The sequence below is a fragment of the Plecotus auritus genome (assembly GCF_963455305.1).
Source record: "Plecotus auritus genome assembly, chromosome: 3".
Classification (NCBI taxonomy): Eukaryota; Metazoa; Chordata; class Mammalia; order Chiroptera; family Vespertilionidae; genus Plecotus; species Plecotus auritus.
Genome location: NC_137772.1, coordinates 134941025 through 134964777, shown reverse-complemented (window position 1 = coordinate 134964777; position 23753 = coordinate 134941025). Strand labels below are relative to the sequence as shown.

Below are 23753 nucleotides of genomic sequence, written 5' to 3'. Positions count from 1 at the left end.
GTGGGTGAGCCTGCAGAATGGCTTTGGGAGTTTTCTGAGGAGCTAGTTCCCCTCAGGCGTCACTCTCTTCATTTGGCCTCACTTCCAGGGCGAGCCCCAGAGGAACAGCTTCAGGGGAAAGTGGTCTTACAAGTCAAGCCTAAACATAAAACCCAAACAACAAAACTCAGGCTACTGGTCTGGCTGATACATCTCTAAACCTTCAAATAAATATTTCCCACTTTATTAAGTTGAATCTGTTTATAAATAATATTTGCAGAAGTGACATGGCAGCGCTTAAAATTTCTCAGTCATTTTAAAAGCGCACAAAACTCTCTGGCTTTTCTCCAGAGCTTCAGGTGGGCACGCGGCAGAAAGAACTCCTGGACATCGACAGCTCCTCTGTGATCCTGGAAGATGGAATCACCAAGCTCAACACCATCGGCCACTACGAGGTAAGCACAAGGCTCAGCCCCCACATCCCCTTACTCATCGCCAAGCCCGACTGGATGAGCTCATCTCTGGTACGTTGTAAATTCTTTTTAAAAATTACGGGACGCCCAGCCACTTTCTGGAATAGTTTGGGGCAGGTTTTCCTCAGTTGCTCGTTTGGCAGAGCCATGAATTACTGCTCTCGTGGCTACTGCTTCCTCCGGGTCCCCCGCTCCAAAGCTTTGACTTCCAGTGAGCTGATCGCTCTCCATCCTGCAGTTTAGGTGAGAAACTTCACCTTTACCTCTGGCCTCTCAAAGCTGGTTCCTCAGCAGAGCCCTAGAGGAGTCATTTAGCTTGACAAAGCCTCCGGCTCTCCAGTGTCCGTGGCAGACGGCGGGGTCTTTGGTGTAGAGTCCTTTTTTTCTGAAGAAGCTCTGCATGTCCTGTTTGTGACAGTCAGCGATACCTCCTTTGGCCCCTGATCCACCTGCTAAGTGAGTGTCCATGTGGGTGAAGGGCATACATGCCCGCTCAGAGACCTGAGTGCTAGAGAAGCCGACACAGAACGAGAGAGAGGAGGCAGGGAAGGTTCCTGAACACACTGGGATATTGGGAGTCATTCAGCAACATTATCCAAATCTTTGTTGAATACCTACTATGTGCTAAGAGCCTGGGATGCTTGCACGAGGAACAGAACCCAGGTCCCTGACCTCACAGATCCTGCAGCCCTGAGGAGGGGTGAAGAAGGGGAGAGGATACAGGTAATGAGGCAACACCTTATGTTGGAGGAGTGCTGTGTCTTGGAGCTGGGAAGGAAGCTACGACTAAGCTGAGACCTGAACCTAACCAGCCCGGGGTGGAGTGCTAGTGCATCGAGCAGGGATGGGAGAACATGCGTGTTCTTCCACAAAACTGCTTTTAGACTGGCTGAAACTTGAGGGGGCAGGGGTGGCACTAGAGGTAATAATAGCCAACCTTTATGGAGCCCTTCCTCGGTGCCACGTGCTCACCTTAGCGTTTCTCCTTATTTCGGCTCATTCTATCTTATAGCAGTTCCATGAGTTGGTATTGTTATTAACCCACTTTATAGGTGGGTACAGTGAGGCTCAAAGACTTCCAGTGGTTACAGTGGCAGAGTCAAGACTTTGACCCCGGCAGCTGGGCTCTCGGGTCTGTGGCTTAACCAGTTCACACAGCGGCCTCTCCAGGAGGTATGGAGAGGCGGGCAGAGGTGAGAAGGGAGGTGCACGTCACTCAGGCCCCACCAGCTTCTTCAGGGCCTGAATCTTACCCCAAGAGTAGTGGGGAGGCACTGGAGAAGCTTAAGCAGGGAGAGTTGTGTTTCAGAAAATGACTGGCTGTGTGTGGAGCATGGATGTAAGGGATGCAAACCTGGAAATAGGGAGGATTTCAGGTGAGGGATGATGCTGACCGGAAATGACAGTGGTTCTGGAGATGGACGCACTGGGTGGGTTCAGAGACGGCAGGAGGTGGACATACGCTGTGCGGGTGGGAGAGAGACACAAGGGACGGACGGTCAGGATGGCCCTCGGGATGGCAGGGCAGAGGCATGGATGTGGGGGCTCTTTCAGGGATGAAGAAGCCAGAGGAGCCGCTCCCAGGCTCCCTGGAGGGTGGGTGGTTCCTCCTTCCCTCGTGGCTGACGGTCCTAGGGAGACGTGTCCGCCCTGCCCGCTCCCTCAGCAGGAGGAGCCGAGTGTTCCTCTAGCTCGGCTTCTGGACGACAGCCAGGAGCAAGACCACCTCGTCTGTGGGCCTTCCTGTGGGTCTCACGCCCAGTTTGGAGTAACTGCTGTGGGCGGCCGCGGCGGTGCGGCCCCTGCAGCCTTTGCGGAGGGCGCCCAGAGAGAAAGCTGTGGGTTAGCCGCTGGCTCCTGTGCTCCCTCCGGCAGCTCGGACCTTCCAACCTCAGAATCCACTTGTCAAGAGTAGGTCGTGGCCTTGGAGATTACAGAAACCCCAGGGAACTTTCTGGAAGTACGTGTCCCGTCGGTGGGCCACGCTGGAGAAGCACTGCCCCAGAGGGAGTCCAGAGGGCGAAGGACGCTGGCGCAGGTGGACGAGCTTGGGGAGGAGCTGGTTAGGGCCTCCGTGGGAGTTCAGATTGCAGACCCTCAGCCACCTCGTCCTCTGCTCTTGTCTGGGTGCCAGCCTGTCTCAGCCAGTTTGGGAGGAGCACAGCCCCCTTTCGCTGCTTTTGACTGATGTGCCTGCCTTGCTCGGTGCGAGGAGAGGGGCACCCTGGCCAGGCTTCTTGGTGTCCCCTAGCAAGGGGCGGGCCCCAAGGGAAGGGGGTGTGGCCACTCACCACCACTGAGGGAAGACAGGACCAGCCACTGGGCCCGGAAAAGGAGGATCCACCACAGCTGTCTGCAAGGCACGGGGAAGGCTGTCGGGAGAGAGGGAACATCAGTCTTCGCTGGAGACATCGGCCGTGCTAGACACCTATCTGCTTAGGGATGATAATGAAATTAATCTGGCCTGTAGTCACTTCCCGTCCAAATGATTTATTGGCCTCATACCCCAGCGTCACCACACGGTGGTAATAAATGACAAGATGAGGACACAGGGCTTAAAGGATTCTCCTTGTTTAAAACGCTAAGCCATAAGGCAAAAAACACAGCGCTTGAGGAGCGGAGGCCATCGGCCCGTGAGCTCTACGCATGGTCCATCTCAAATGCCCTGTTTTCCAAAGACCGCTCAGAAAGCAGCACCCGCAGCCACCCTCGGCCACCCAAACCTGAACTTGGTTTAGCAGCACCCCTGCAGGCCCAGAATTTGGAGTAATTTGACAGGGCTGGCTGACGCCTGCTCGTTAAAGAAAAATTTCTCCTGAGCACTCGTGTTTCCCTCCAAAGCAACAAGATGCTAATTATCACTCTTATTCATTTACTTAAGTGCCCTAGTTTGAGTCTCACTGTAAGTGCCTGAAAGCAAAAAACTGTATTTTATTGAAAAATGGTGTCTAACCCAGAGTTTCTAGAGTCTCAGAGTCACCTCCCTCCAATTAGCCCAAATTAGTTAGGTTTTGAAGTTCGTCAGTGAGGCCAGCTCCTCCTCCTGTCTGAGCACAGTCCCACGTGGGGCCTGAGCCTGCTTCATCGCCTGGCTCTGTCCTGGGGCAGACAGAGTGCATCTGGTCTCCTCTGAAGGAGTTGCTGTCTGCATGTTTGAAGAACAGGTTTCTACAGGGCACCTGAGGGCACAGCCAAAATAGAGCCTCTCCTGGGCCAGGGGCCGGCAGCCTCCAGCACCCTGTCACCTATCCCTGTGGTCGGCAAACCGCGGCTCACGAGCCACATGCGGCTCTTTGGCTCCTTGAGTGTGGCTTTTCCACAAAATACCACAGCCTGGGCGAGTCTATTTTGAAGAAGTGGAGTTAGAAGAAGTTAAAGTTTAAAAAATTTGGCTCTCAAAGAAATTTCAATCGTTGTACTGTTGATATTTGGCTCTGTTGACTAATGAGTTTGCCGACCACTGGGCTAGGGGGTGGAAGCCTGGCCACCCCGGGCATCGGCTCGATTGCTTCCCACGGTGGTAACAGCGGCAGCTGTGCCCCCACTGTTTGTGTGCATGAGCCCGATCCATGTTCACAACCACCGGCTGATGAAGGCACTTTTATTACCCTCGGTTTCCATCAGATGAACACAGAGGAGGGCGATTCTGCTCCCGTCTCCTTCTGTCCTGTGCAGACGGTGTGGGAAAACTGACATCCTTAGAAACACATTAAGCTGGAGGCATCCTTCTCCCTGTAATTATGTCCTCCGCGTGCTTCTGTTCCGGCTGTGGCGGTGTGCGGGGTGCATGTTTCCTACAGAGGGACCACACCGTGTTTGGGAGCACGTGGACCTGTGGGGGCTGGAGACGGCTCTCCAGTCCGGGCCTTCTTTCCTTCATCTGCACTCCCTCTACCCTACCCCAGGGCCCTTTTGCTGGCCCGAGTCATCACGACCATACTGAATGAGGCAGATACTCTCCTCATTCCCATGCTGAGACACAGAGAGGCTCAGACACTTGGCCAAGGTCACACAGCTTTCCACACTGATGCCCCAAGATTGGAAGTGGATGGAAACGGCCTTGCACTGAGACTGTGCTCTTCTCGGGCCGGAGGGGTCCTCTTGCTCAGAACCAGGCTTGCAGCCAAGCTCCCGCTGCTGAGGCCGCCTGGCTGGAGAGCCGGGCCCATTCAGGAGAGGCCCTGGTAGTTACCTTTTCTGATGTCAGTTCATAAGGTAACTCTCTCCAAACCTTCGATGAATCTCATGTCTGTGGGTTTATCAGAATGCTTCCTTATTTCTAAGCCCACTTTAACATCGTTCCTTGAAGACACCATAGTTGCCTTCATCAGAAGGAAGGCCTCCTTCAGGCCCCCAGAGCTGACCAGGCCAGCCCCACAGGGGCACGGAGCACTTAGGGTCCCAGTCTCAGCACTGCCAGAGGCCACGCTGCCTCCCGGGGCCCACCTCAGGGCCCAGCTCAGGTTCTCTCCCACAGTCCTCAGAGCGGGTGGCCACCTGGCCTGGGCTAATCCCAGGCACACAGAGGGAGCATTTTCACATGTTCGAGGACCCTTTGGAGCCTGTCCAGGCTGTCAGGCACTGTGTGTGTGGCTTGATGTGTCTGTTGAGAATGTTCTGATGAGCCTGCCACCCGCCACGAAGGACAGAGCAAGGTCACCCCTCTGGCCCTGAGAGAGAAAGATTCCTTTTTCATCTGCCTCCGGCCTTGGGATGTCAGTGAGAAGAGCTAAGAAGGGAACGGGAGAGTGGTATTGACGTGTGGCTGCTGGGACAATGCTAGCTGAATAGAATTATTTTCACATGACGCTGTTTTAGGAAGGAGAGCTACCAGCAAGGTCTTCCACATGGTGATTTATATTGATTATTGTGTTTTCAGATTTGTTCTTTAAGGAAAAATTATTTCAGAGAACATTCAGAATTAAATATGAATATTTTACTCATAGGTTTCCATAAAAATTTTAGGCGTTAATTCCAGCTTTCCTTTTAGGCTAAACCATATGAAATGGTCAATATTGGACCATATTTACCTATAAAAATGTCAGTTTCATAAGGTTACATAAAGTTCAAGCTTATATTTGTAGAAAATCCATTTTATGGAATTATCTTCAACTTATGCCATAAAGGTAGTACTTTAGCAAAAGACATCTCACCTTCACTTGCAAATGGTTTGAAGGATACGTTAGTTTTCTGTTTATTTCAAGAGTCACCTTAAACTGTTGATGTGGGTCCCTTTCTCCCAGTGCTGGTGGTGGAAACGTGCACACCCATCTCCGCAGCATCCGGCATGCCGTGTTGTCATATGGAACCCTGGGGCACGGCAGGCCTGGAAGGGATTTAATTTGAAGTTACCGTGTGGACCAGTACTGCTCTGAGCTGGAGGAATATTCCTGCCTCAGACCCATCCAGCGGCATTAATCTTCCTTTGATTTAATTTGGTTTTCATTCCTGAAGTAGGAGCCCAGGGGATGCCCCCTGCCTCACAGGACACAGGAGGATTAATGAGTCACTTTTAGGAAAGCCTTGAGAGCCCCTCAGATGGAACAAACAGCATTAGACGTTTAACGCTTTGGATTCTGTGGCACTTTTCAAAGGCCTTCTGTCCTTGACTAGGTACCAGCTGACTTGTACAAAGTACAAAATGACCCTCCTTCCAACACCTGTGAATAAACTAGTTTTCTGCCTTTACAATGGTGTTAAAGTGTCCCGTTGGGAAGTGCCCTGCCCCCCCAGAGCAGCTGTGAAAGTTGGCAATACACTCACACACATCCCTGCTCAAAACACACAACTCGTCCACTAATAAAGTGCTTTTACCCTTGCTCTCGGGAGATACTTGCAGAGCGCAGTCTCCTCCTCACGGCGCGCTGCGTCCGTGCTCTCGCTGCTCCGCACAGGCCCGCCCTGGGCCGTGCCAGCGCTTGAGAAGACGTTTGAGCTTAGGTCAGTGCTACCTATCGCAGTGACGATGGAGCGAGGGTACTCGCTTCTGGCAAAGCGAAGCGTCTGACAGTAACAGAGTACTGGCTCAGCACTCCGCGGGATCCATTTGGGATTCATTCTTTGACAGGTACCCAGAATGAATCACCAGCTTCCTTTTATTAAAAGGTATTTATTGGCTCTGAAACAGAGCACATCCAGGTCTTAATGCAGAGGAGTTTGTAACTATTTTCAAACTGTCTCTAAACTCAGTGCTGGAGGATTGCTAAGGGGGTGCCTGCACACAGTTTAATTGCATCAAATGTGGAGGATAATTGAAAAATCAGCCAGAAAACAATGAAGGGCTCAAGGGGAAAGGAGAGGGCATTTGGTAATAACAACAGAGTCAAAGTTAAGAGTCCAGAATCCTCACTCGAGACACTTCACAGAGGCCTGAGGCCCAGCTGCCCCTGCCCAGAACCCTCCCCACAAGCTGTGGGGAACACCAGCAGTTGGGGCTGCAGGCCTAGCATTAGCGGCTGGTGGGACACAGCTGGCTGGACAGCTGTGCTCTGGGGCCTCTCCAGGGCTGGCTCCCTCTGTGTTCCTGCCTCTGTGGGTGCAACCTGAAGATTAGGCCTTCATCCCCTGTGCTTGCTGAGCAGGGTTGTACATGCTGATAACCACATGTACCTAGCAGGCCGGAAGAGAAATCCTAAGTTCCTACTTTTTTCCAAACTGGGGAAGGCCAGGTCCAAATTACTATTAGAATCAAAACAGCCTTAGAGCTTTAGGGCAGAGGGGGGAAGCACTTAGCTAATGATGCCCAGAAAGGACAGGGTTAATTCTCCCTCCACAGTCCCCAGGTGAAGGTCAGGATTGCTGTGACCCCATCTGCCTCTTCTGTTTTGTGGAGCAGCCCCTCGGAGCAGTTTGCTTCTCCCAAGGATGGAGGCCGCCTCTGCCTCTGAGCATTCAGGTCCCGGGGTGGGGTGGGAGGGGTACACTAGAAGGCCATCCGGCTCTGGGTTCCCCAGTCCCAAACGGCCCTGGGTGACAGAGCTCCTCTTTATCTCCAAAAAAAGGCTACACACAGCACTGCAATAGTGTGTCAATGGAGTAAAACCATTTGTTTGTCAAACGTGTGCCTTTTAAATCTGTGGCAATTTTTTAACAGCTCTACTGAGGTATCATTTATATACCATAAAGCTCACCTTTTTAAAGTGTACAACTCCATAGGTTTTGGTACATTTACAGAGTTGTATAATCATTACCACAATCTAATTTTAGAACATTTTCATCACCCGAAAAAGAAACCTTGAACTCGTTAGCAGGCACTCCTCATTCCTCCAATCCCTGCTTTAGGCCATTAGTAATCTACTTTCTGTCTATAGAAATTTGCCTATTCTGGATGCTTTGTATAAATGGGATCACACCTCATGGCCTTCTGTGACTGTCTCCTTGCACTTAGCATAATGTTTTTGAGATTCATTCATGTTGTAGCCTGTGTCAGTACTCCTTTTCTTTTATTGTATGGCAATTTTTTTATAGTATATTCACACAATGGAATGATACACAATAATTTTTAAAAAGGACAAACTGCTGGTAGCTGCAACAACTTGGGTAAACATCACAGACCTTAATATTGACCCTAAGAAGCTAGACACACAAATATATACTGAATGACTCCATTTATATGAAGTTCAAGAACAGATACAACTAATCAATAATGATGGAAGTCAGAAAAGGAAGGGATCTTTATTGCCTGGGAAGGGAAATGGAGATACTTCTCAGGACCGTGAAATATAATTTTATATCTTGATGTAGGTGCTGGTTACACAGGTATATACTTGAGTGAACATTCAATGAGCTATATACTTTTATATTAGTGAATGTTAGGTACTTTTTTGTAAGTAAGAGTTAAATTTAAAAATTTTTATTTAAAAGTGCATGCAATTTTTATGATTTTATAAGCTTCCTTTTAAAATAGGAGACACCTGCCCTACCCAGTTACTCAGTGGTTAGAGCATTGGCCCCCAGACTCAAGGGTCGAGGGTTCCATTCTGTCAAGGGCACGTACCTCAGTTGCAGGCTGGATCCCTGGGCCTCGGTCGGGGAGCTTGCAGGAGGCAACCAATCAATGTGTCTCTCTCACATCAATGTTTCTCTCACTGTCTCTCTCCTTCCCTTTCACTCTCTCTAAAAATCAATGGGAAAATATCCTCAGGTGAAATTACCCAAAAATATATAAAATGTGTGTATATATACTAGTATACATACACTGAGTGGCCAGATTATTATGATCTCTGAAGGCATAATAATCCGGCCACTCAGTATATATCCTATATAATAAAAGGCTAATATGCAAATTGCCCCATCGACCAAGAGTTCGACCAGCAGGCAGGCCAGCCAACTACCCATGTCCCCTCCCCCTGGCCAGGCTGGCCAGACCCCACCCATGCACAAATTCATGCACTGGGCCTCTAAAATATATATATATATATATATATATATATATATATATATATATACACACACACACACACACACACACACACCCACACACACACATACATACACACACACACACACACACACTGAGTGGCCAGATTATTATGCATTCAGAGATCATAATAATCTGGCCACTCAGTGTATAAAACTAGAGGCCCGATGCACAAAATTCGTGTAAGGGGCTCGGCCCTCGCAGTCTTGGCTACCTCGCGGCCCTGCAGCCCCACCCCCTACCTACCCACTGGTCATTCCGGAAGGTCGTTCCACTGTCCGGTCTAATTAGCATATTAGCTCTTTATTATATAGGATGTGTGTGTGTATATACATACATACATATAAATAAAATGTGTGTGTATATATATGTATATACATGTATGTACACATATATACACACACACACATATATATGACACCTACATAAAAGAGAACAAATCATAAGTGTACTGCTGATGAGTTATTGCTAGCTCCTCCCATAACTGCCACTCAAGTCAGGAAATTGGACATGACTGTCCCTCAGAAACCCCGGCCCTCCCAATCACCACCCTGCTCTCTTCTCCAAACTTGTAACATCATAGTTCTGTTTTATTCAGCTTTATGTGAATGGAATCACACAGTATGTATTCTTTGTATTGGGCTTCTTTTGCTCAAGATCATTGTGAGGTCATCCATGTGGCATGTAGCAGTAATTTGCTCACTTTCTTTAATATTTTTAATTTTTAAAAATGTGTTCATTGATTTGAGAGAATGAAACATTGATTTATTAGTCCACTTTATTTATGCATTCATTGGTTCATTCTTGTATGTGTCCTGACTGGGTTCTAACCAACTCAGCCACCCAGCCAGGGCTAATTTGCTTATTTTCATTGTTTGATAATATTCTGTTGTACCCCAAAGTATTCATTTTGTTGATGATATTTGGGTTGTTTCCAATATGCAGCAATTACAAATAGTTTACTATCAGGATAGGTACTGATTTCTGCTGGGTGTATACCTAGATGGGAAATTGCTCTGCCGCAGGGTAGACATGGGCTTTGTATGCCAGTTTGTGAAAACTCGGCTCAGCATTCATTAAAACAGTGGGAACCCAGCGTCTTCTTCCCTCTCCCAGCGAGCCGCCTCCCGTGGGTCCCGCGGCACCTGGGCTCCACCTTCCGGCACTGCCTCCCTGCCTCTCGTTGCCTTGTCTGCCTCCTTTCCAGGACTGGGAGCTCATTGAGGACAGTGTCTCGCTCATCATTGAGCTCCACCTTCCGGCACAGGGCCCCAAACATAGGAATTCTTCATAAATACTTGATTTACTAAGTGAGACTATAAAATCCAGCCAGCCATCTAATTCCTGGGTGAAATTGAGAAAACTTCAGTGCTGGAGGATTGAAAACTCATATATCTTTTATCTTTGCTTTCAGATATCAAATGGATCCACTATAAAAGTCTTTAAGAAGATAGCAAATTTTACTTCAGGTAACCAACATAATGCCAACCTTTTGTTCTCACTCAGCTGTAGAGTATCGCCTTCTGCCCCTCAGACATGTGGCCCAGAAGGGAGGCTGAGCTCTAGCCACTTAATTCCCTGGAAGCAGAGAACAGCCATTTCTATCTGTTTCTCACCCTAAGAATGTGAGCCCTGCAAGGAGGACAGGACCCCGTAAACAGTGGTTAGCGGGACGCCCAGCCCTAACCTCGGGCAGACGCAGCCTTTGGAGCGCTTGCCAGCTCCTCAGCAGGATGGCTGACAGCATTTGCAAAATTCCCAGAAAGTGGAGAAGAGGCAAACTAAAGGGGCAGCTTTTAAGGGAGAGTCACTAGGCCACTCTCCAAACTCTCTTCTGCCGCCTGCTAGCCTCGGGGCAAGAACACGGATGGTGCCTTGAGAAAACTGCAGGGCCCAGTTCCAGCCCGACAGTCAGTCCTCAGCCCTCAGGTGCTGGGCTGGCCTGCCCGGCTGCTCTCTCACAGGTGGAGGTCTAGGAGCCTGCTGGGCGTAGCACTGGCCAGTCACACAGGCAATGCCGCGCTCCCGGGGAAATGGACAGGACAGTTTGGTAGCCACAGGACACCGTCCAGCATTCCCTCGGGCTGAGCGAGAGGAGCCTCTTGCACAGGTGGCATCGTCCTGGCTGGCAGGGCATTGGTGTGCTAGTGCTGTACAGAGTGAAGGTTGTGTCTCACACTTCAAAGACGGTGCCTTTTGCAGAGCTTGTTATTTGGGGATCTGCTTCCTTCCTCCTACCCAGTCCAGCTGAGAGCCATGATTTTAATCCCTCACCTGCTGACCCTCCAAACCCCTGCCCCTCTGCCCTTTCATTACGCCCTCTGTCAACCCAGCCACAAGGAACCCAGCACCTACTTCCAGGGCCTGCAGCCAGGCAGCCCAGAGGAGAGGCAGCAGCAGCGCAGCGAGTCCCTCTAATCTTCCAAACAAAAAGCCAACCCTTCTTTCCCCTCCATTTACCACTCCCGTTAGAGCCACATTTCTTACAAGATTGCCCTCTCCACTTGCTCTGTGAGCTCCACTAATTGCCCTTCTTTCAGATCCTGGAAGGGGTCAAGTTCCTTCTCACCTTATACAACCTTTGCCCCTGTCCCTCTTCCTCCATTTGCCTGGCTAACTCAATCCATACATTTAGGTTCAGCTCCGTATAGGTTCCCTTCCTTAGGGAAACCTCCCAGACTAGGTCAGGCCCTTGTTATATGCTTTCTTGGCATATAATTCATCTTCACAATCCTTATCGCAATTGTAATTAAATAATCGTATAATTAGTACATGAACTTCTCTCCTTGGCTAGGATGTGAATTCCATTAGGCTGGGAACTCTGTCTTACTCATTGCCAGATACCTTGTAGCCCCTGGGTGTAGCTGATAATGCTCAGCAAGTGATCTCAGCCAGATTCTACACTTCCAGGGCCAGGGAACCTGCTTCCCCTCCAGTCCCTGGCCCAATCTGTTCTGAAGGTCCTAAGACACAGCAAGGGGGAAATGTAGCTATGACGAGCTCAAGTACGCTCTGCATAGCGCAAATGGGGCATTTTATGAGAAGGCCAGTGAGCCCGAGGTTCCGGTGTTAATGGGCTGTTTTCTCTCCCTCGGCGTTCAGATGTGGAATACTCGGATGACCACTGCCATTTGGTGAGTTTCACCTCTGTGCTTCCTGCTGAATCGGATGCTTTCACAGCAAGACCGGTGTCTTTGGGTGATGCTTCTGCTCTGTCTCCCTTTAGATTTTACCAGATTCGGAAGCATTCCAAGATGTGCAAGGAAAGAGACATCGAGGAAAGCACAAGTTCAAAGTAAAAGAAATGTATCTGACAAAGCTGCTGTCGACCAAGGTACATGCACTGCCAGGGAGCACTTTTTCCGGCCACCTGGGGGTGTATAATATGTTTGACTTAATTTCCACTGAAGTGTGAAAACGTTACAAATCTCTGGTGCCTTTAGCAAGGCAAAATGAAAGTTTAAATTGTAAACACTTCCTACCCCCTTCTTCTTTTTTATAACCTGAGAAGATAACAGCATTTTACAAATTTCTCCTGTAACATCTTCAATCAGGGATTTAATATTGTTCCCAGTCCCTTTAGCCACAGTTCACTATTGTTTTTTAGGTTGACAGCATAATTACTTCTTTTTGTTTGTTATTAGGGATGAGCAATACAACTCCCTCTTTGAATTGCAAATAAAATGAAGGGGTGGGGGAGTCAGTGACTACAGACCCAGTAAATCAGTGGTTCTCAACCTTTCCAATGCCGCGACCCTTTAATACAGTTCCTCATGTTGTGGTGACCCCCAACCATAACATTATTTTCGTTGCTACTTCATAACTGTAATTTTCTACTGTTATGAATCGTAATATAAATATCTGTGTTTTCCGGTGGTCTTAGGCCCTACAGCAGCGGTTCTCAACCTGTGGGTCGCGACTCACAGGTTGAGAACTGCTAGCAGGGTTGCCTAAGACCATCGGAAAACACAGATATTTACATTACGATTCATAACAGTAGCAAAATTACAGTTATGAAGTAGCAACGAAAATAATGTTATGGTTGGGGGTCACCACAACATGAGGAACTGTATTAAAGGGTCGCGGCATTGGAAAGGTTGAGAACCACTGCAAATCTTACCGACTTTTTTTTCCTTTTAAAATTAAGAATTCTGTTCACATATAAAAGTGTTACTTGTAAAAGTAAGTAGAATACCAAATTGGGAGCAAATTTTACTTTATCTGGCTTTTAATGGGATTAATGGAAGTCTGTGGTGATCCCTTTTTTCTGAAATGACTGGCAACGTAAGTGCCATTACCCACACCTGGTCCTGTCTCCTGTTGGGCAAGCCCCTTCCGCTTACAGCAGTCTGCATGGGGCTGAGGGGGGTGTTTAACGGGTAGAGGACAGCCAGCGCCTCCTGATTTTCTCACCTGCCCCACAGAGCTCTGCCTACTGGGCTTTTATAAAACACTCAGATGCTTCGGAAAGCACACAGTGAAGCTCCATGATAGAAATATAGGCAACAGGAAAGATTCTGGGAACAGAGCAACATCACTTGAGTGTTTCCAGGCTGAACGTAGCTAATAAAAGCCAGACATCGTGGCTTCTTGGTTTATGTATACAGCCCTACAATGGGCATTTCTACTGCTAGAGATTTCCAGTATCCTTCCTCCGGACTAAACAATACTGTTATCAGCAGGAGGCTTACGAACCAAATCTACACCGGCCCAGACTGCGTGTGTCGGCCTCATCGGCTTCTTTTCAGCTCGTTTTGCTGTTTTGCACATCCTTTTCTCTGAGCTTGGATTTCATTTTCCGCCGTGTTTTCAGAACAGATACCCTGTTTGTTTTACCTCCTAAGCCGATGTTCTGTATCTTTTAGGTGGCAATCCACTCTGTGCTTGAAAAACTTTTTAGAAGCATTTGGAGTTTACCTAACAGCAGAGCCCCGTTTGCTATAAAGTACTTTTTTGACTTTTTGGACGCCCAGGCTGAAAACAAAAAAATCACCGATCCTGATGTCGTGCATATTTGGAAAACAAACAGGTAAGAACAGACATTAATTAGGTGACTGTTGACTGTGCAAGTGCCAGGGCAGGATCTGATTGAGGAGGGCGTGGTAGTCCAGAGGGTCCGTGTAGCCCTGGCTGGGTAGGCTGTCACGGCCAAGCAGTTTCTTGATGTGACTATTTTAAACAATAAACAAAACATTCCTATATAGAGCATCCTATTCTTCAGGATAAAATAAACAAACTATTATCTTTAATGCATGAAAAAAGACTTTGTTTGGAATGTTAAAACCAGTTTAGCTTGACCGGCAAAAGATGAAAAAATATTTTGTGGTTTTATCATACAGTTTTCCTTAGAGAACTCTTATTTATCCCTCAGAGAATTAATCATTTTGTAATTTCCAAGCTGTCTGTCTATACTCCAATTCTATAGAGAAATTTCTGCTTTTATTTAATCAAATGCAGTACTCAGATACCATGAGAATTAGCCAAAGGATTGTGTTTTATTTTGTTTTTTAACATTTTACCTTAAGCTCAGGCAAGGTATCCAGATTTATTCTACACTTCTCCTCGGTAGAGAAACATAGCTCATCACCTCTATTTGAAATACTCTGCACCTGGTTACGATGTGACCCAGCTCCTTGGGGCAAGTTCAAGCTCTTCCAGGCATTAAGGTTCACCAGGCCATTTAAAATGAGTTCTAAAAGCTGAGGTTCCAGAATTCAGATCTTCTCCCATTTAATCCGGGTCTATCCCAACCCTACTCTGGCTCCCTCCCTTCCTGTGTTCCAGCCTTATTCCCAGGCCCTGCTACTCCCACACAAGGCCTGGGTGCTGCTGGCTAGCATTTCCCTGGAAAGATTGTGGCAGAGAGCAGGGGTGGTCTCAGGACAGTAAAGCTATGAAGAAGCCCAGAAGCCATATGCCAGAGGTAACTAGCTAGGCCAGAGCTGCGAAGTAGACAATGAAAGGACGTTGAATGTTCCCCAAGTTCATATTATTTGAGTGCCTTCTATGCACCAACAACTGGTGCTGGAGATATAGAAATGAAGTAAACAGACAAAAGTCCATGTTCTCACAGAGCTTGCATTCTAATCAGTGGAGATAGACAATAAACCAGATAGGTAAGTTGCAGTATATTAGAAGGTGATTGATGTAGCGACAAAGTGGGAAAGGAGGACAGAGAGTGACAGGATGGTGGCGGGGAGGGGAGGTCAGGAGCCCCACAGAGATGATGACATGTGAGCCAGGCCTTTAAAGAAGCGAGAGCATAAAGCATAAGACTATCTGGGACAAAACAGTTTCAGGAAGACAGACAACAAAAGGCAAAGTCCTCAGGCGCAAGCTGGCCTGGTGTGCATGAAGAACAGTGAGGACGCCAGTGGGTGAGAATGAGTGAGATGAGCAGGAGTTGAGGGTCCAGGCCCCAACCATGCGGGGCTTCTATCAGGAGGAGGATGGAGAGGGTCATGAGCTGATTGAGAGAGAGAATTAGCCGTCAGGAGCCAGGAAGTAATAACCCAGGTGAGAGATGTGGCTTAGGCCAGGGTATAGCACTATGGGTGGGAAGAGGTCAGTCATGGAGATCAGCTGAGATGTTCTCCTTGGCCATCACCATCTAACATAACCTAGGTCTGTCTGGAGAAAATGTGTCTTATCAATATCACCTCAGACTCCTCCTCCAGCCCTCCCTCAGGAGCTCTGTCAGTTTAGCCCTTTCTTGTTCTCAGCGAAGCAGACTTGCATCCTTCAATAACAAGGACAAACCCGCCCCTCTACAAACTGGGGAACAGAGCACCCCCGTCATAGGGATGGCAGTTTTTTAAAAGAAATCTCTCTCGGAATAGCCTTCCTCTTCGCTTTTGGGTCAACATCCTGAAGAACCCCCAGTTCGTCTTTGACATTAAGAAGACGCCGCACATAGATGGCTGTCTGTCAGTGATCGCCCAGGCATTCATGGACGCGTTTTCTCTCACGGAGCAGCAACTTGGGAAGGTGAGGCCCAGCTTTAGTATGCCTTGTATGTACTCCCATGAGTCTAAAGCACTCTTTCTTGGAAATATTCAAATAATAAACAATAGGTCTAAATTACACCAACTAAAAAGAAATAGTCAACAATGACACTGAAAATTTCTTTAAAATCTATCTCATTTATTTCTATCTTAATCTAGTTTTTCTAAGTGGAAATCAAAATAATTGATTATTATCCCAACCCTAATGCAGAACTCTTTACCACAAAGTATAAAACAATCTGCAGACACTAATAAACTATAAATTCAAAGTATGAAACCACTGAAATTGGCCCATATTAATTCCATCTGAATATACCTAAAAAGAGTCTACTTGAATATAACAAATTGTGTTTGGGGAAGAAAAATTTACCCAAGATTTCTAACATCATCAGTTTGTCTGTTTATTGCCAAAACATCAATACTGTTTTTACTATGGTTTTCTTTGCTGAGCAAAAGCCCTAAGAAAGCAAAGAAAGATAAAAATACAGAGCAAACCTTGAAAGCGATATATTGGCCCTATTCAAGCACCCAGAATATTAAACTGAGCGGTTCCTGTACCTAATGGATTTGGGAAAATCTTTAGAGCTGAGCAGTGGCTCTCAGGCAGAAGGGCTTTAAGAGCACTGGGATCGATGCTTCACAGGTGCTTCAGATCCTAGTCTAAGTCTAAACTCACCGTCACCCTATTTTTTCGAAACAGACCTATGTTTACTTTTGTCTTCCTAATGCTACCTGGTCTCTCAAGGTAGAATCTTCGGCATTATCTTCAACTCCTTCTTTCTCCCTCAGGAAGAGGTTCCTTCTCCCCACCCTATCACCACATGGCTTCTACTCACTCAGTCTCTACAGTGTCTATCCCTTCCTTCTCATCCCTCTGCCCCATCCCTTCAACCCCTCTCCACTGGGGTCCTTGCCCTGCTGCCATCTCATCTCCCCAGCTTTTCCTTCTCAGGTTATTTTTCCAAAACACAAATCTCATCTTGTCAGTCTCTTATGTAAAGAAATTTGTAAATACCTTCCATTATCTACCACGGCCCCTCCTGATTGGGCCTCAAGTCTCTTTCTGGCCTCATCATTTTCTTGTACATTCCATATACCGTCTATGCTACAGCTTTTACTTTTCCCAAGTTTACCATGAACTTGTTTTCACATCCCTTTGCTCATCTCTTTCCTGTCTAAGTAAAATCCTACTTATTCATTCACTCACAAACATTTCTTTCATTCAACATGATTTCTTAACGTGTACCAGAAACTATAGGAGACTCAGATCAGTCTGAATATACCTACTTTGTAAACTTTGTCCTGATGTAGTTCCCACACTTTCTTCACTTGATCAATAAAGTTCTTTTTAGCATAAAACACACTGAAAGACACTTAAGTGCTTGTTTATTCAAAGTAAAAATCAGCTTGGTTTATCTATTACTTACTATGTTCTTGGTATATTTCAGTGAATCCTCATAAGACCCACATAAGGTATTTGGTATTACCCTCATTTTATAGTTGAGGAAATTGATGTTTTGAGAGGTGACAAGTCTTGCCTAACATCACACAAATCAGTCTTGCCTGACTGATTTGCCCAATTCTGCAGTCCTTTTCTTTACTGTCCACCTGCTACTGGTTACTGGCATAGTAAGCACTGTGTCAGTTTGTCTCCCCAACTAGACTGTAAGCTTCTAAAGAGCAGGTTCCAGTCTTCTTCACCTGTGTATACTCAATGCCTGCCCAGAGTGCCTGCCTAGCTAAATCTTTAGTGAATAATTGCATGATTGTGGATTCTACCTAAACTTTACAAGTGAAACACATCTCAGTGTAGGCATCCTTCAGAGGAATTCAAGCCATTGATACATTTTAAAATGTGCTGGGGCATTGGCCCTGTTAGTAACTCATCTATCTTCCCTGAGTAGAATTTTTTAAAATTTTGTGAAAAATAATGACTTTTAAAATAAAATAGCTTATTTTTTAACATTATCATTTACAATTACATAAAAACACTCAAATTGCCAAGGAACTTTTGCAAAATCAGATATCAGATCCAGCAATACTAATGACCACTTGCTTCCCTAAGGACACTGGAAGATCTATTAAAATAAACAGGACAAGCAGAAAAAATCCACCACTGCCAGCTACTTACCACTTTCACGGTTATATAAAGGCCTCAATCAGACCTACAATCAGATCTTTTATAAATGCCAAAATTCCCTCATGGGTGAGGAGGAGAGCAAATGTTTTAATTCAGGCTTTTTACAGCCATTAGTAATGAAGTATGATTGAAATAAGTTCCATTGTTACAGTAACTCAAATCATGCAAAAATAATAATTTTAGTTCCTTTATGAGAGGAAGGCAGAATATATTAGCATTTAATCTGCCTGAAAATAATAGTGACTCACCAGAGCTATCTGGATAGCAGTCAGTCATTCAGCAACACTAAGGAGGGCCTGCTGCAGGGACACGTGACCAGGCGGTAACAGTGGTGGAGGGTCAGCTGCATTATTGTGATAAATTTCCCATGGTTTTCACTCTTGGGGTGATCATTGTTTTTTTCTTTGTCTTTTTTTCTTCTTTTTCTTTTTAGGAAGCACCAACTAATAAACTTCTCTATGCCAAGGATATCCCAACCTACAAAGAGGAAGTAAAATCTTATTACAAAGCAATCAGGGATTTGCCTCCATTGTCACCTTCAGAAATGGAAGAATTCTTAACTCAGGAATCTAAGGTATTGTTGGAAAGTAGAATTAAAATATTTGGTTACTTTTTTTTTTTTTTAAAGTCGAATCTCTCAATAAGCCTTTCTTTCTTTAAGAAACATGAAAATGAATTTAATGAAGAAGTGGCCTTGACAGAAATCTACAAATACATCGTAAAATATTTTGATGAGGTAAGATTTTAAATGACATTTTAAAATATTGGTCTGAATCAGTCAGTCCCCAGGATTTGGTTCTGAAGCCTTCGATAGGTCTCAGGACAGCTCTGGCATCCCAAATGGCAGAAAAGGGAGGCCAGGGGGCCTGTCTGATGGGGGATCCTGGCTCCTCGCCAGACCCTGCACATGGCTGCTGCCCTGTATTTTTATGGCCCACCTTCAGACCAGCCTGAACTTACATGAGTTCATGGGGCCTACAGCCACACTGACTCAAGTTAACGTTAATTCTGATGAATAAGTAGTGGTCCTATTAAATGGGGCCAGCTTATGCTTGATTATAAACTGCTAAAATGAAAGCTAAGCTTGTCAAATCGCCTAAATTCTGTATTCAATGGTTAAATGAAAGTATGACATTTTCTAACTTAAGTAACTATTTCAATAAACCATTATCCTTGATTAATTCTCCTTAATCTGAATTTTTTTTGGGGGGGGGAATTCACACAGTCATCAGATGTGTTGTTTCCAAATATATGTTAATTCCCCCTTCCCTGATTCCCCCCACTCAGTCATGCTGGGACAGGCTATCCATGTCAATGGTGAGAATAGCTCACCAAGTCCATTTGCTACTTGAAGATGAAGAGCTAAGGTAGGGTAGAGGCAATGAGTTCCTTAAACATGATAAGCATCCCTCTTTCCAGGGGCCAGGGTTAGAAGGGAAGCACTGGGGAGGAACGGGAGGGGAGAGAATGGGAGAGGGACTAGATTGCCCAGGATGGGAGGGGAGGGAAGGGAAATAGTTATCTCTAACCAGGATGCCCCTGCCTGCTGCATTTAAGAAGAAATACTTGCCTGCATGTTGGCTGCCCAGAAATGCTTGCTGTGCTTGGAATGGCTGTGACATAATGCATAAAACAGGGCCTTGGAGGTCTGGCCCCATATTTGTAAGCAAACAGTTGGTATTTCTTTCCAGTTTCTATTTTAAGCCCAAGTATTGGTGATCCTGTGATAATGACTTAGCAAAACAACTTGCAAAGTGAGTATGTAAATGATCGAAGAAAATGTCGGCATCTGCTTCATACAGATTTTACCACTCAGCATCAGGAATGCAAAAAGAAAAACCAGAATTGTAATGATAAAACCACAATATCTAAAATAACTGTTCTAATTGTCAACAGATTCTAAATAAACTAGAAAGAGAACGAGGGCTGGAAGAAGCTCAGAAACAACTCTTGCATGTAAAAGTCTTATTTGATGAAAAGAAGAAATGCAAGTGGATGTGAGCACGGGCTTAATCTGGCAAAGTTCTTCAGACGACTTGGGAGCAAAATGGCTGCTTGGGCTACTCTGTCGTTAATTTTTTAAGTTTGCACATAGGTTCCACTCTGGGCACTGTCTTTAAGAGACCAAGGCACATGCACAGCTTTTAGAAAGCATACCAACTATTGTGCCTGTGCGTATACAGGGAACCCTTCTGTAAATAGAGCTGAAGTGGTTGTTGCAAACAGCCTCCTTGTTTACAGAGAATATGGGGCCAGTAAGCAAGTGTCAGTATTGTAACTACAGTCTCCACTTAAGCACAATGATATAAGTGGTTTTGTTTGAAAACTAGTTATGTACCACTTGTGACTACACGGCACCTCCGCAGAAAAGGGATGCTGCCAGTGATCAAAACAAAATGTGAAATGAGTACATTGGAAACAAGGTGGAGGTGTTAGGGCAACCTGGAAGGTTTGCAGCATTGAAACTTTCCCCAGTAGTTCTTGGAAAGCTGGCTGCAGAATTTGGTAGTGTGTACACTTAGCATTTGTGAGTGCGTGTGTGCGTGTGTGTGTTTTTAAACCAAAAACTAACAGTGTTGCAACATTGTTGAAAGGGCTGTGTTTTTCAGTGGTCACTCCATCCACCTCGCCTCCATTTCACTAAGGGACTCTAAAGCAAGGAGCAATAGGCTTCATGTAAATGCAATAGCATTTTACCCAGACTCTTGGTCTTATTTTATTTTTTGCAAACTAAATGTATTTGATGGTGGACATGTTGGATGTTTAAGAAAAATCATTAGTTAACTTCGATCAGATCTGTGGAAGAGTAACTCACTCCCCTAATCCTACAGTTCTATACTAGTGTCTCCTGGCTTTAGAGTTCTAGTGAACCCTGTGGTTATAAATACTTGTGTGTGATTCAAAAAAAAGAAAAGATACATTTTACATTTCATGAAATTGCTGTTCACACTGGAGTATTATATATGAATATATATATATACACACATATATATATATTTGAGGTCCAAGGCCTGAAAAATATTAGTATAAAACTTGGTATCTTAGTCTTACTATGTACTTTTTGAAAGTATTCCTCACAAGAGAAAGAATTAAAAATACTCATTTTATTCATGCCTTTCCTTTTAAAGAATTCCTATCCAGTTTACACTGTAGTTTTTTTATTGCTGATTTTTATTCCTGAATTTTTGCTGCTTATGACCAATTTTAATACCACTGTGTTTTCCTTCTAGAAGTAAAGTATAATTGGCAACTCTCAGACTTTCCTTGGGGCACCTTCTACCCTTGGTGCACCACTTCCCAGACTGAGGAAAGAAATTTTTTCACGTAGCAAATACAACATTGATCACACATTCCTTAAAATCATTTGCCAACACTGTATGGGATATCAGAATTAACTGTGAATTTGTCTTAGATAAATGCAATTTATTTTGCTCCTCAATATCTGGTAAAGGTGACACCTCAACAAACTGGTCAGAGAAAATAAGCAGTTATTGCCCTGACAGGTACCTTCCCAATCCCATCGCTTTTGACCATTGTCTGTTCAGTGGACACACCTCAAAAAACTACCAAATAGGTTACTTACAAGTATTAAGGTGAGAGGTCTGGCCCCCATCTAAGGCTGCTACAGTGTTGATGTGAAAGCATCCGTAAGAGAATAGTAGCAGGAGAGTTGAGAGCCAACGGTAGGCGAGTTGCCCAAAAGACTTCCCCTTCTTTAGGGTACAGAAATGCTAAGGAAACTCAAAGGAACAGCTACAGCTTTCTCTGACTACTTAGTGAAAGCTCCATGAGGGTGTCCCTGTCCAGCTCTGTGGTGCGAGTCCTGTGTGGAGACTCACCTCCGCTTCCAGGAACTGTGCTGCTGGGAACTTTGGGCAAGTCACTTACCTCTTTGTGCCTCAATTTCTGTGTAATATTTCTATCCTACCTCACTGAGGTGGCGTGAAGATTCATTAATATATGTAGCGTGTTTGTCAATCTCCCAGTGAAAAGCACTATCTAGATAACATTTTTGGGTCCCTTTAGCCAAATGCAGTAAATGGCCAAATTAGATGTGTGCTGGAGACAATCAGTCACTGGGTCTACATTAAACAGCAACAGAGAAACAAACTCCAAACAATTTATATTTTCAAGTTTCTTTGACTATTTTTTTGGTGCAAAACCATTTATAAACTTTTTTTTTTCCTAACACTAGTGTCTACAGCAGCACTTAAAAATTGTTACCTTTTCCGTAATAGGGATTTAGAGTCTATTTCTTATTGTATACCTGATTGAAGCTGTTCTTGGAGATGAATGTTTTAAATGTCTATATCCAAAAATAAACATTTTGATGTAAATACGGACTATTCTTGTCTTTTTTCCTTCAAGTCTTCTAGTTATAATAGATTTTTTAAAATTATTATACAAAGTGGATCCAGGGAAATCATTTACTTTTCAGGAACAAGATGTCACCATATACTCTATGTGAATATGTAGTAAGTAAATCTCATTTCTTCTACATGATGCTAAGGGCTGCTCAATTACATTGCTGGCTTCCACTATCAACTTAAGACTCTTGATCGTGAAGCCTTCTGGGTAATGGACATTTCACTTGGTTTGGCAGACTTGAGCTTTGCCTTGTTGATGTGAAGTTAATTCCTTTAAAGGATGATGTTACATTAAAAAGCAAATGATGGCATACTTAGGGATGCACAGAAATAAAACACTTATAGTAAATTGATTAGATCCAACACAGTGGGAGGCAAAGTTAAATACCAATGATACCTCTAAAGGGACCCCACTGGGGTCAAGTTTTACAATGAATGGCCCTTGTTTTATAAAGCCACAGTATTTAATTATTTGAACTTTATTATTTTCTATTCTATCTCAAAAGTCAAAATCAATATGACCTATATTGCTAAATACACACTGCATGTTGAAAAAAAATCCAACAAAAGACAATACAGCTAGATAGAAAAATATTAAGCTCTTTAATAAATTATGTGCACACAGATTTTAGAAAAGGTAGAGTTTCATATTTAGATATCTTTAAGTTGTATTTTTTATGCTGACTTTAAAACTGTCATCTTTTTTCAAGAACTAGAGGATTATAACTCGTATATAGTAAACCAGAAAATGTTTACTGACCCTGTTATTGTCAAACATCTCAAAGATGAGGAAGAAGAAATACAACATGGGCATATTTTAGGCAAAACGCCCCCCAAATTCAACAAAGTAAAATTAATAATTTTAAAATTTGATTCTCCAATTAAATTAGCTCCATTTATTTATACCATTCTCAAAAGGTTTTCGATATATACTCTAAATATCTCTGAAGCTGTTTAATGCTTCACTTGTCATTAGTATAACCCTAAAATCCCGACTTGCATGCACTACAGCATGTAGCTGGTACCTTTTCTTGAGGCAAATTCAAGGGTTTTGGCAAACAGTAATAAAGTATCTAAATGCCACATATGTTTAAACTTCAAGCTTTATTGGGTCACTGATTTCATCCTTTTTCTCCAAAAACATCATTCCCCAGGTGATCCAAGTTCCTCTAGTTGTTTTCTTTGTGTTGTTTCTAATTCTTCTAGTCTTTTACGAAGTAGAGAGAGTTCCCTTTGATGTTGTTCCTCCTTAAAAGCACAGAAAAAAATAAAGAAAAGGCTCAGAAAAACTGGTGGAAAACTAACTTGGGCAGCAGCCTCAGTCCTCTTTTGTTCAGGCCTGCACATCTGACAGAGCAAGGATGGCCATTT

The 23753-nt window shown here is 44.8% G+C and overlaps 2 protein-coding genes across 5 annotated transcripts in view; one reads left to right on the top strand and one right to left on the bottom strand.

The window, feature by feature from the left end:
- PLXNC1 (plexin C1) overlaps positions 1-22195 on the top strand; it is a 159935-nt gene extending 137740 nt beyond the window's left edge. The window contains exons 23-31 of the mRNA XM_080659723.1: positions 331-434; positions 10286-10340; positions 11974-12005; positions 12098-12205; positions 13737-13900; positions 15711-15858; positions 18449-18589; positions 18677-18751; positions 19912-22195. Of these exons, the coding sequence (XP_080515849.1) occupies positions 331-434; positions 10286-10340; positions 11974-12005; positions 12098-12205; positions 13737-13900; positions 15711-15858; positions 18449-18589; positions 18677-18751; positions 19912-20016 (932 nt within the window). The 3' untranslated portion in view covers positions 20017-22195. The remainder of the gene's footprint in view (positions 1-330; positions 435-10285; positions 10341-11973; positions 12006-12097; positions 12206-13736; positions 13901-15710; positions 15859-18448; positions 18590-18676; positions 18752-19911) is intronic.
- The window catches only part of CEP83 (centrosomal protein 83), a gene marked incomplete at its 3' end in the record, with an annotated part of 146748 nt that continues 141396 nt past the window's right edge, over positions 18402-23753 (bottom strand). For 2 of the 4 annotated variants that reach the window (XM_080659724.1, XM_080659725.1), the window contains exon 16: positions 22299-23630. In XM_080659724.1, the coding sequence (XP_080515850.1) occupies positions 23526-23630 (105 nt within the window). Of the gene's footprint in view, positions 18493-22298; positions 23631-23753 lie in introns of those variants that run through there. The other 2 variants (XR_013960100.1, XM_080659727.1) reach the window with 2 other exon arrangements.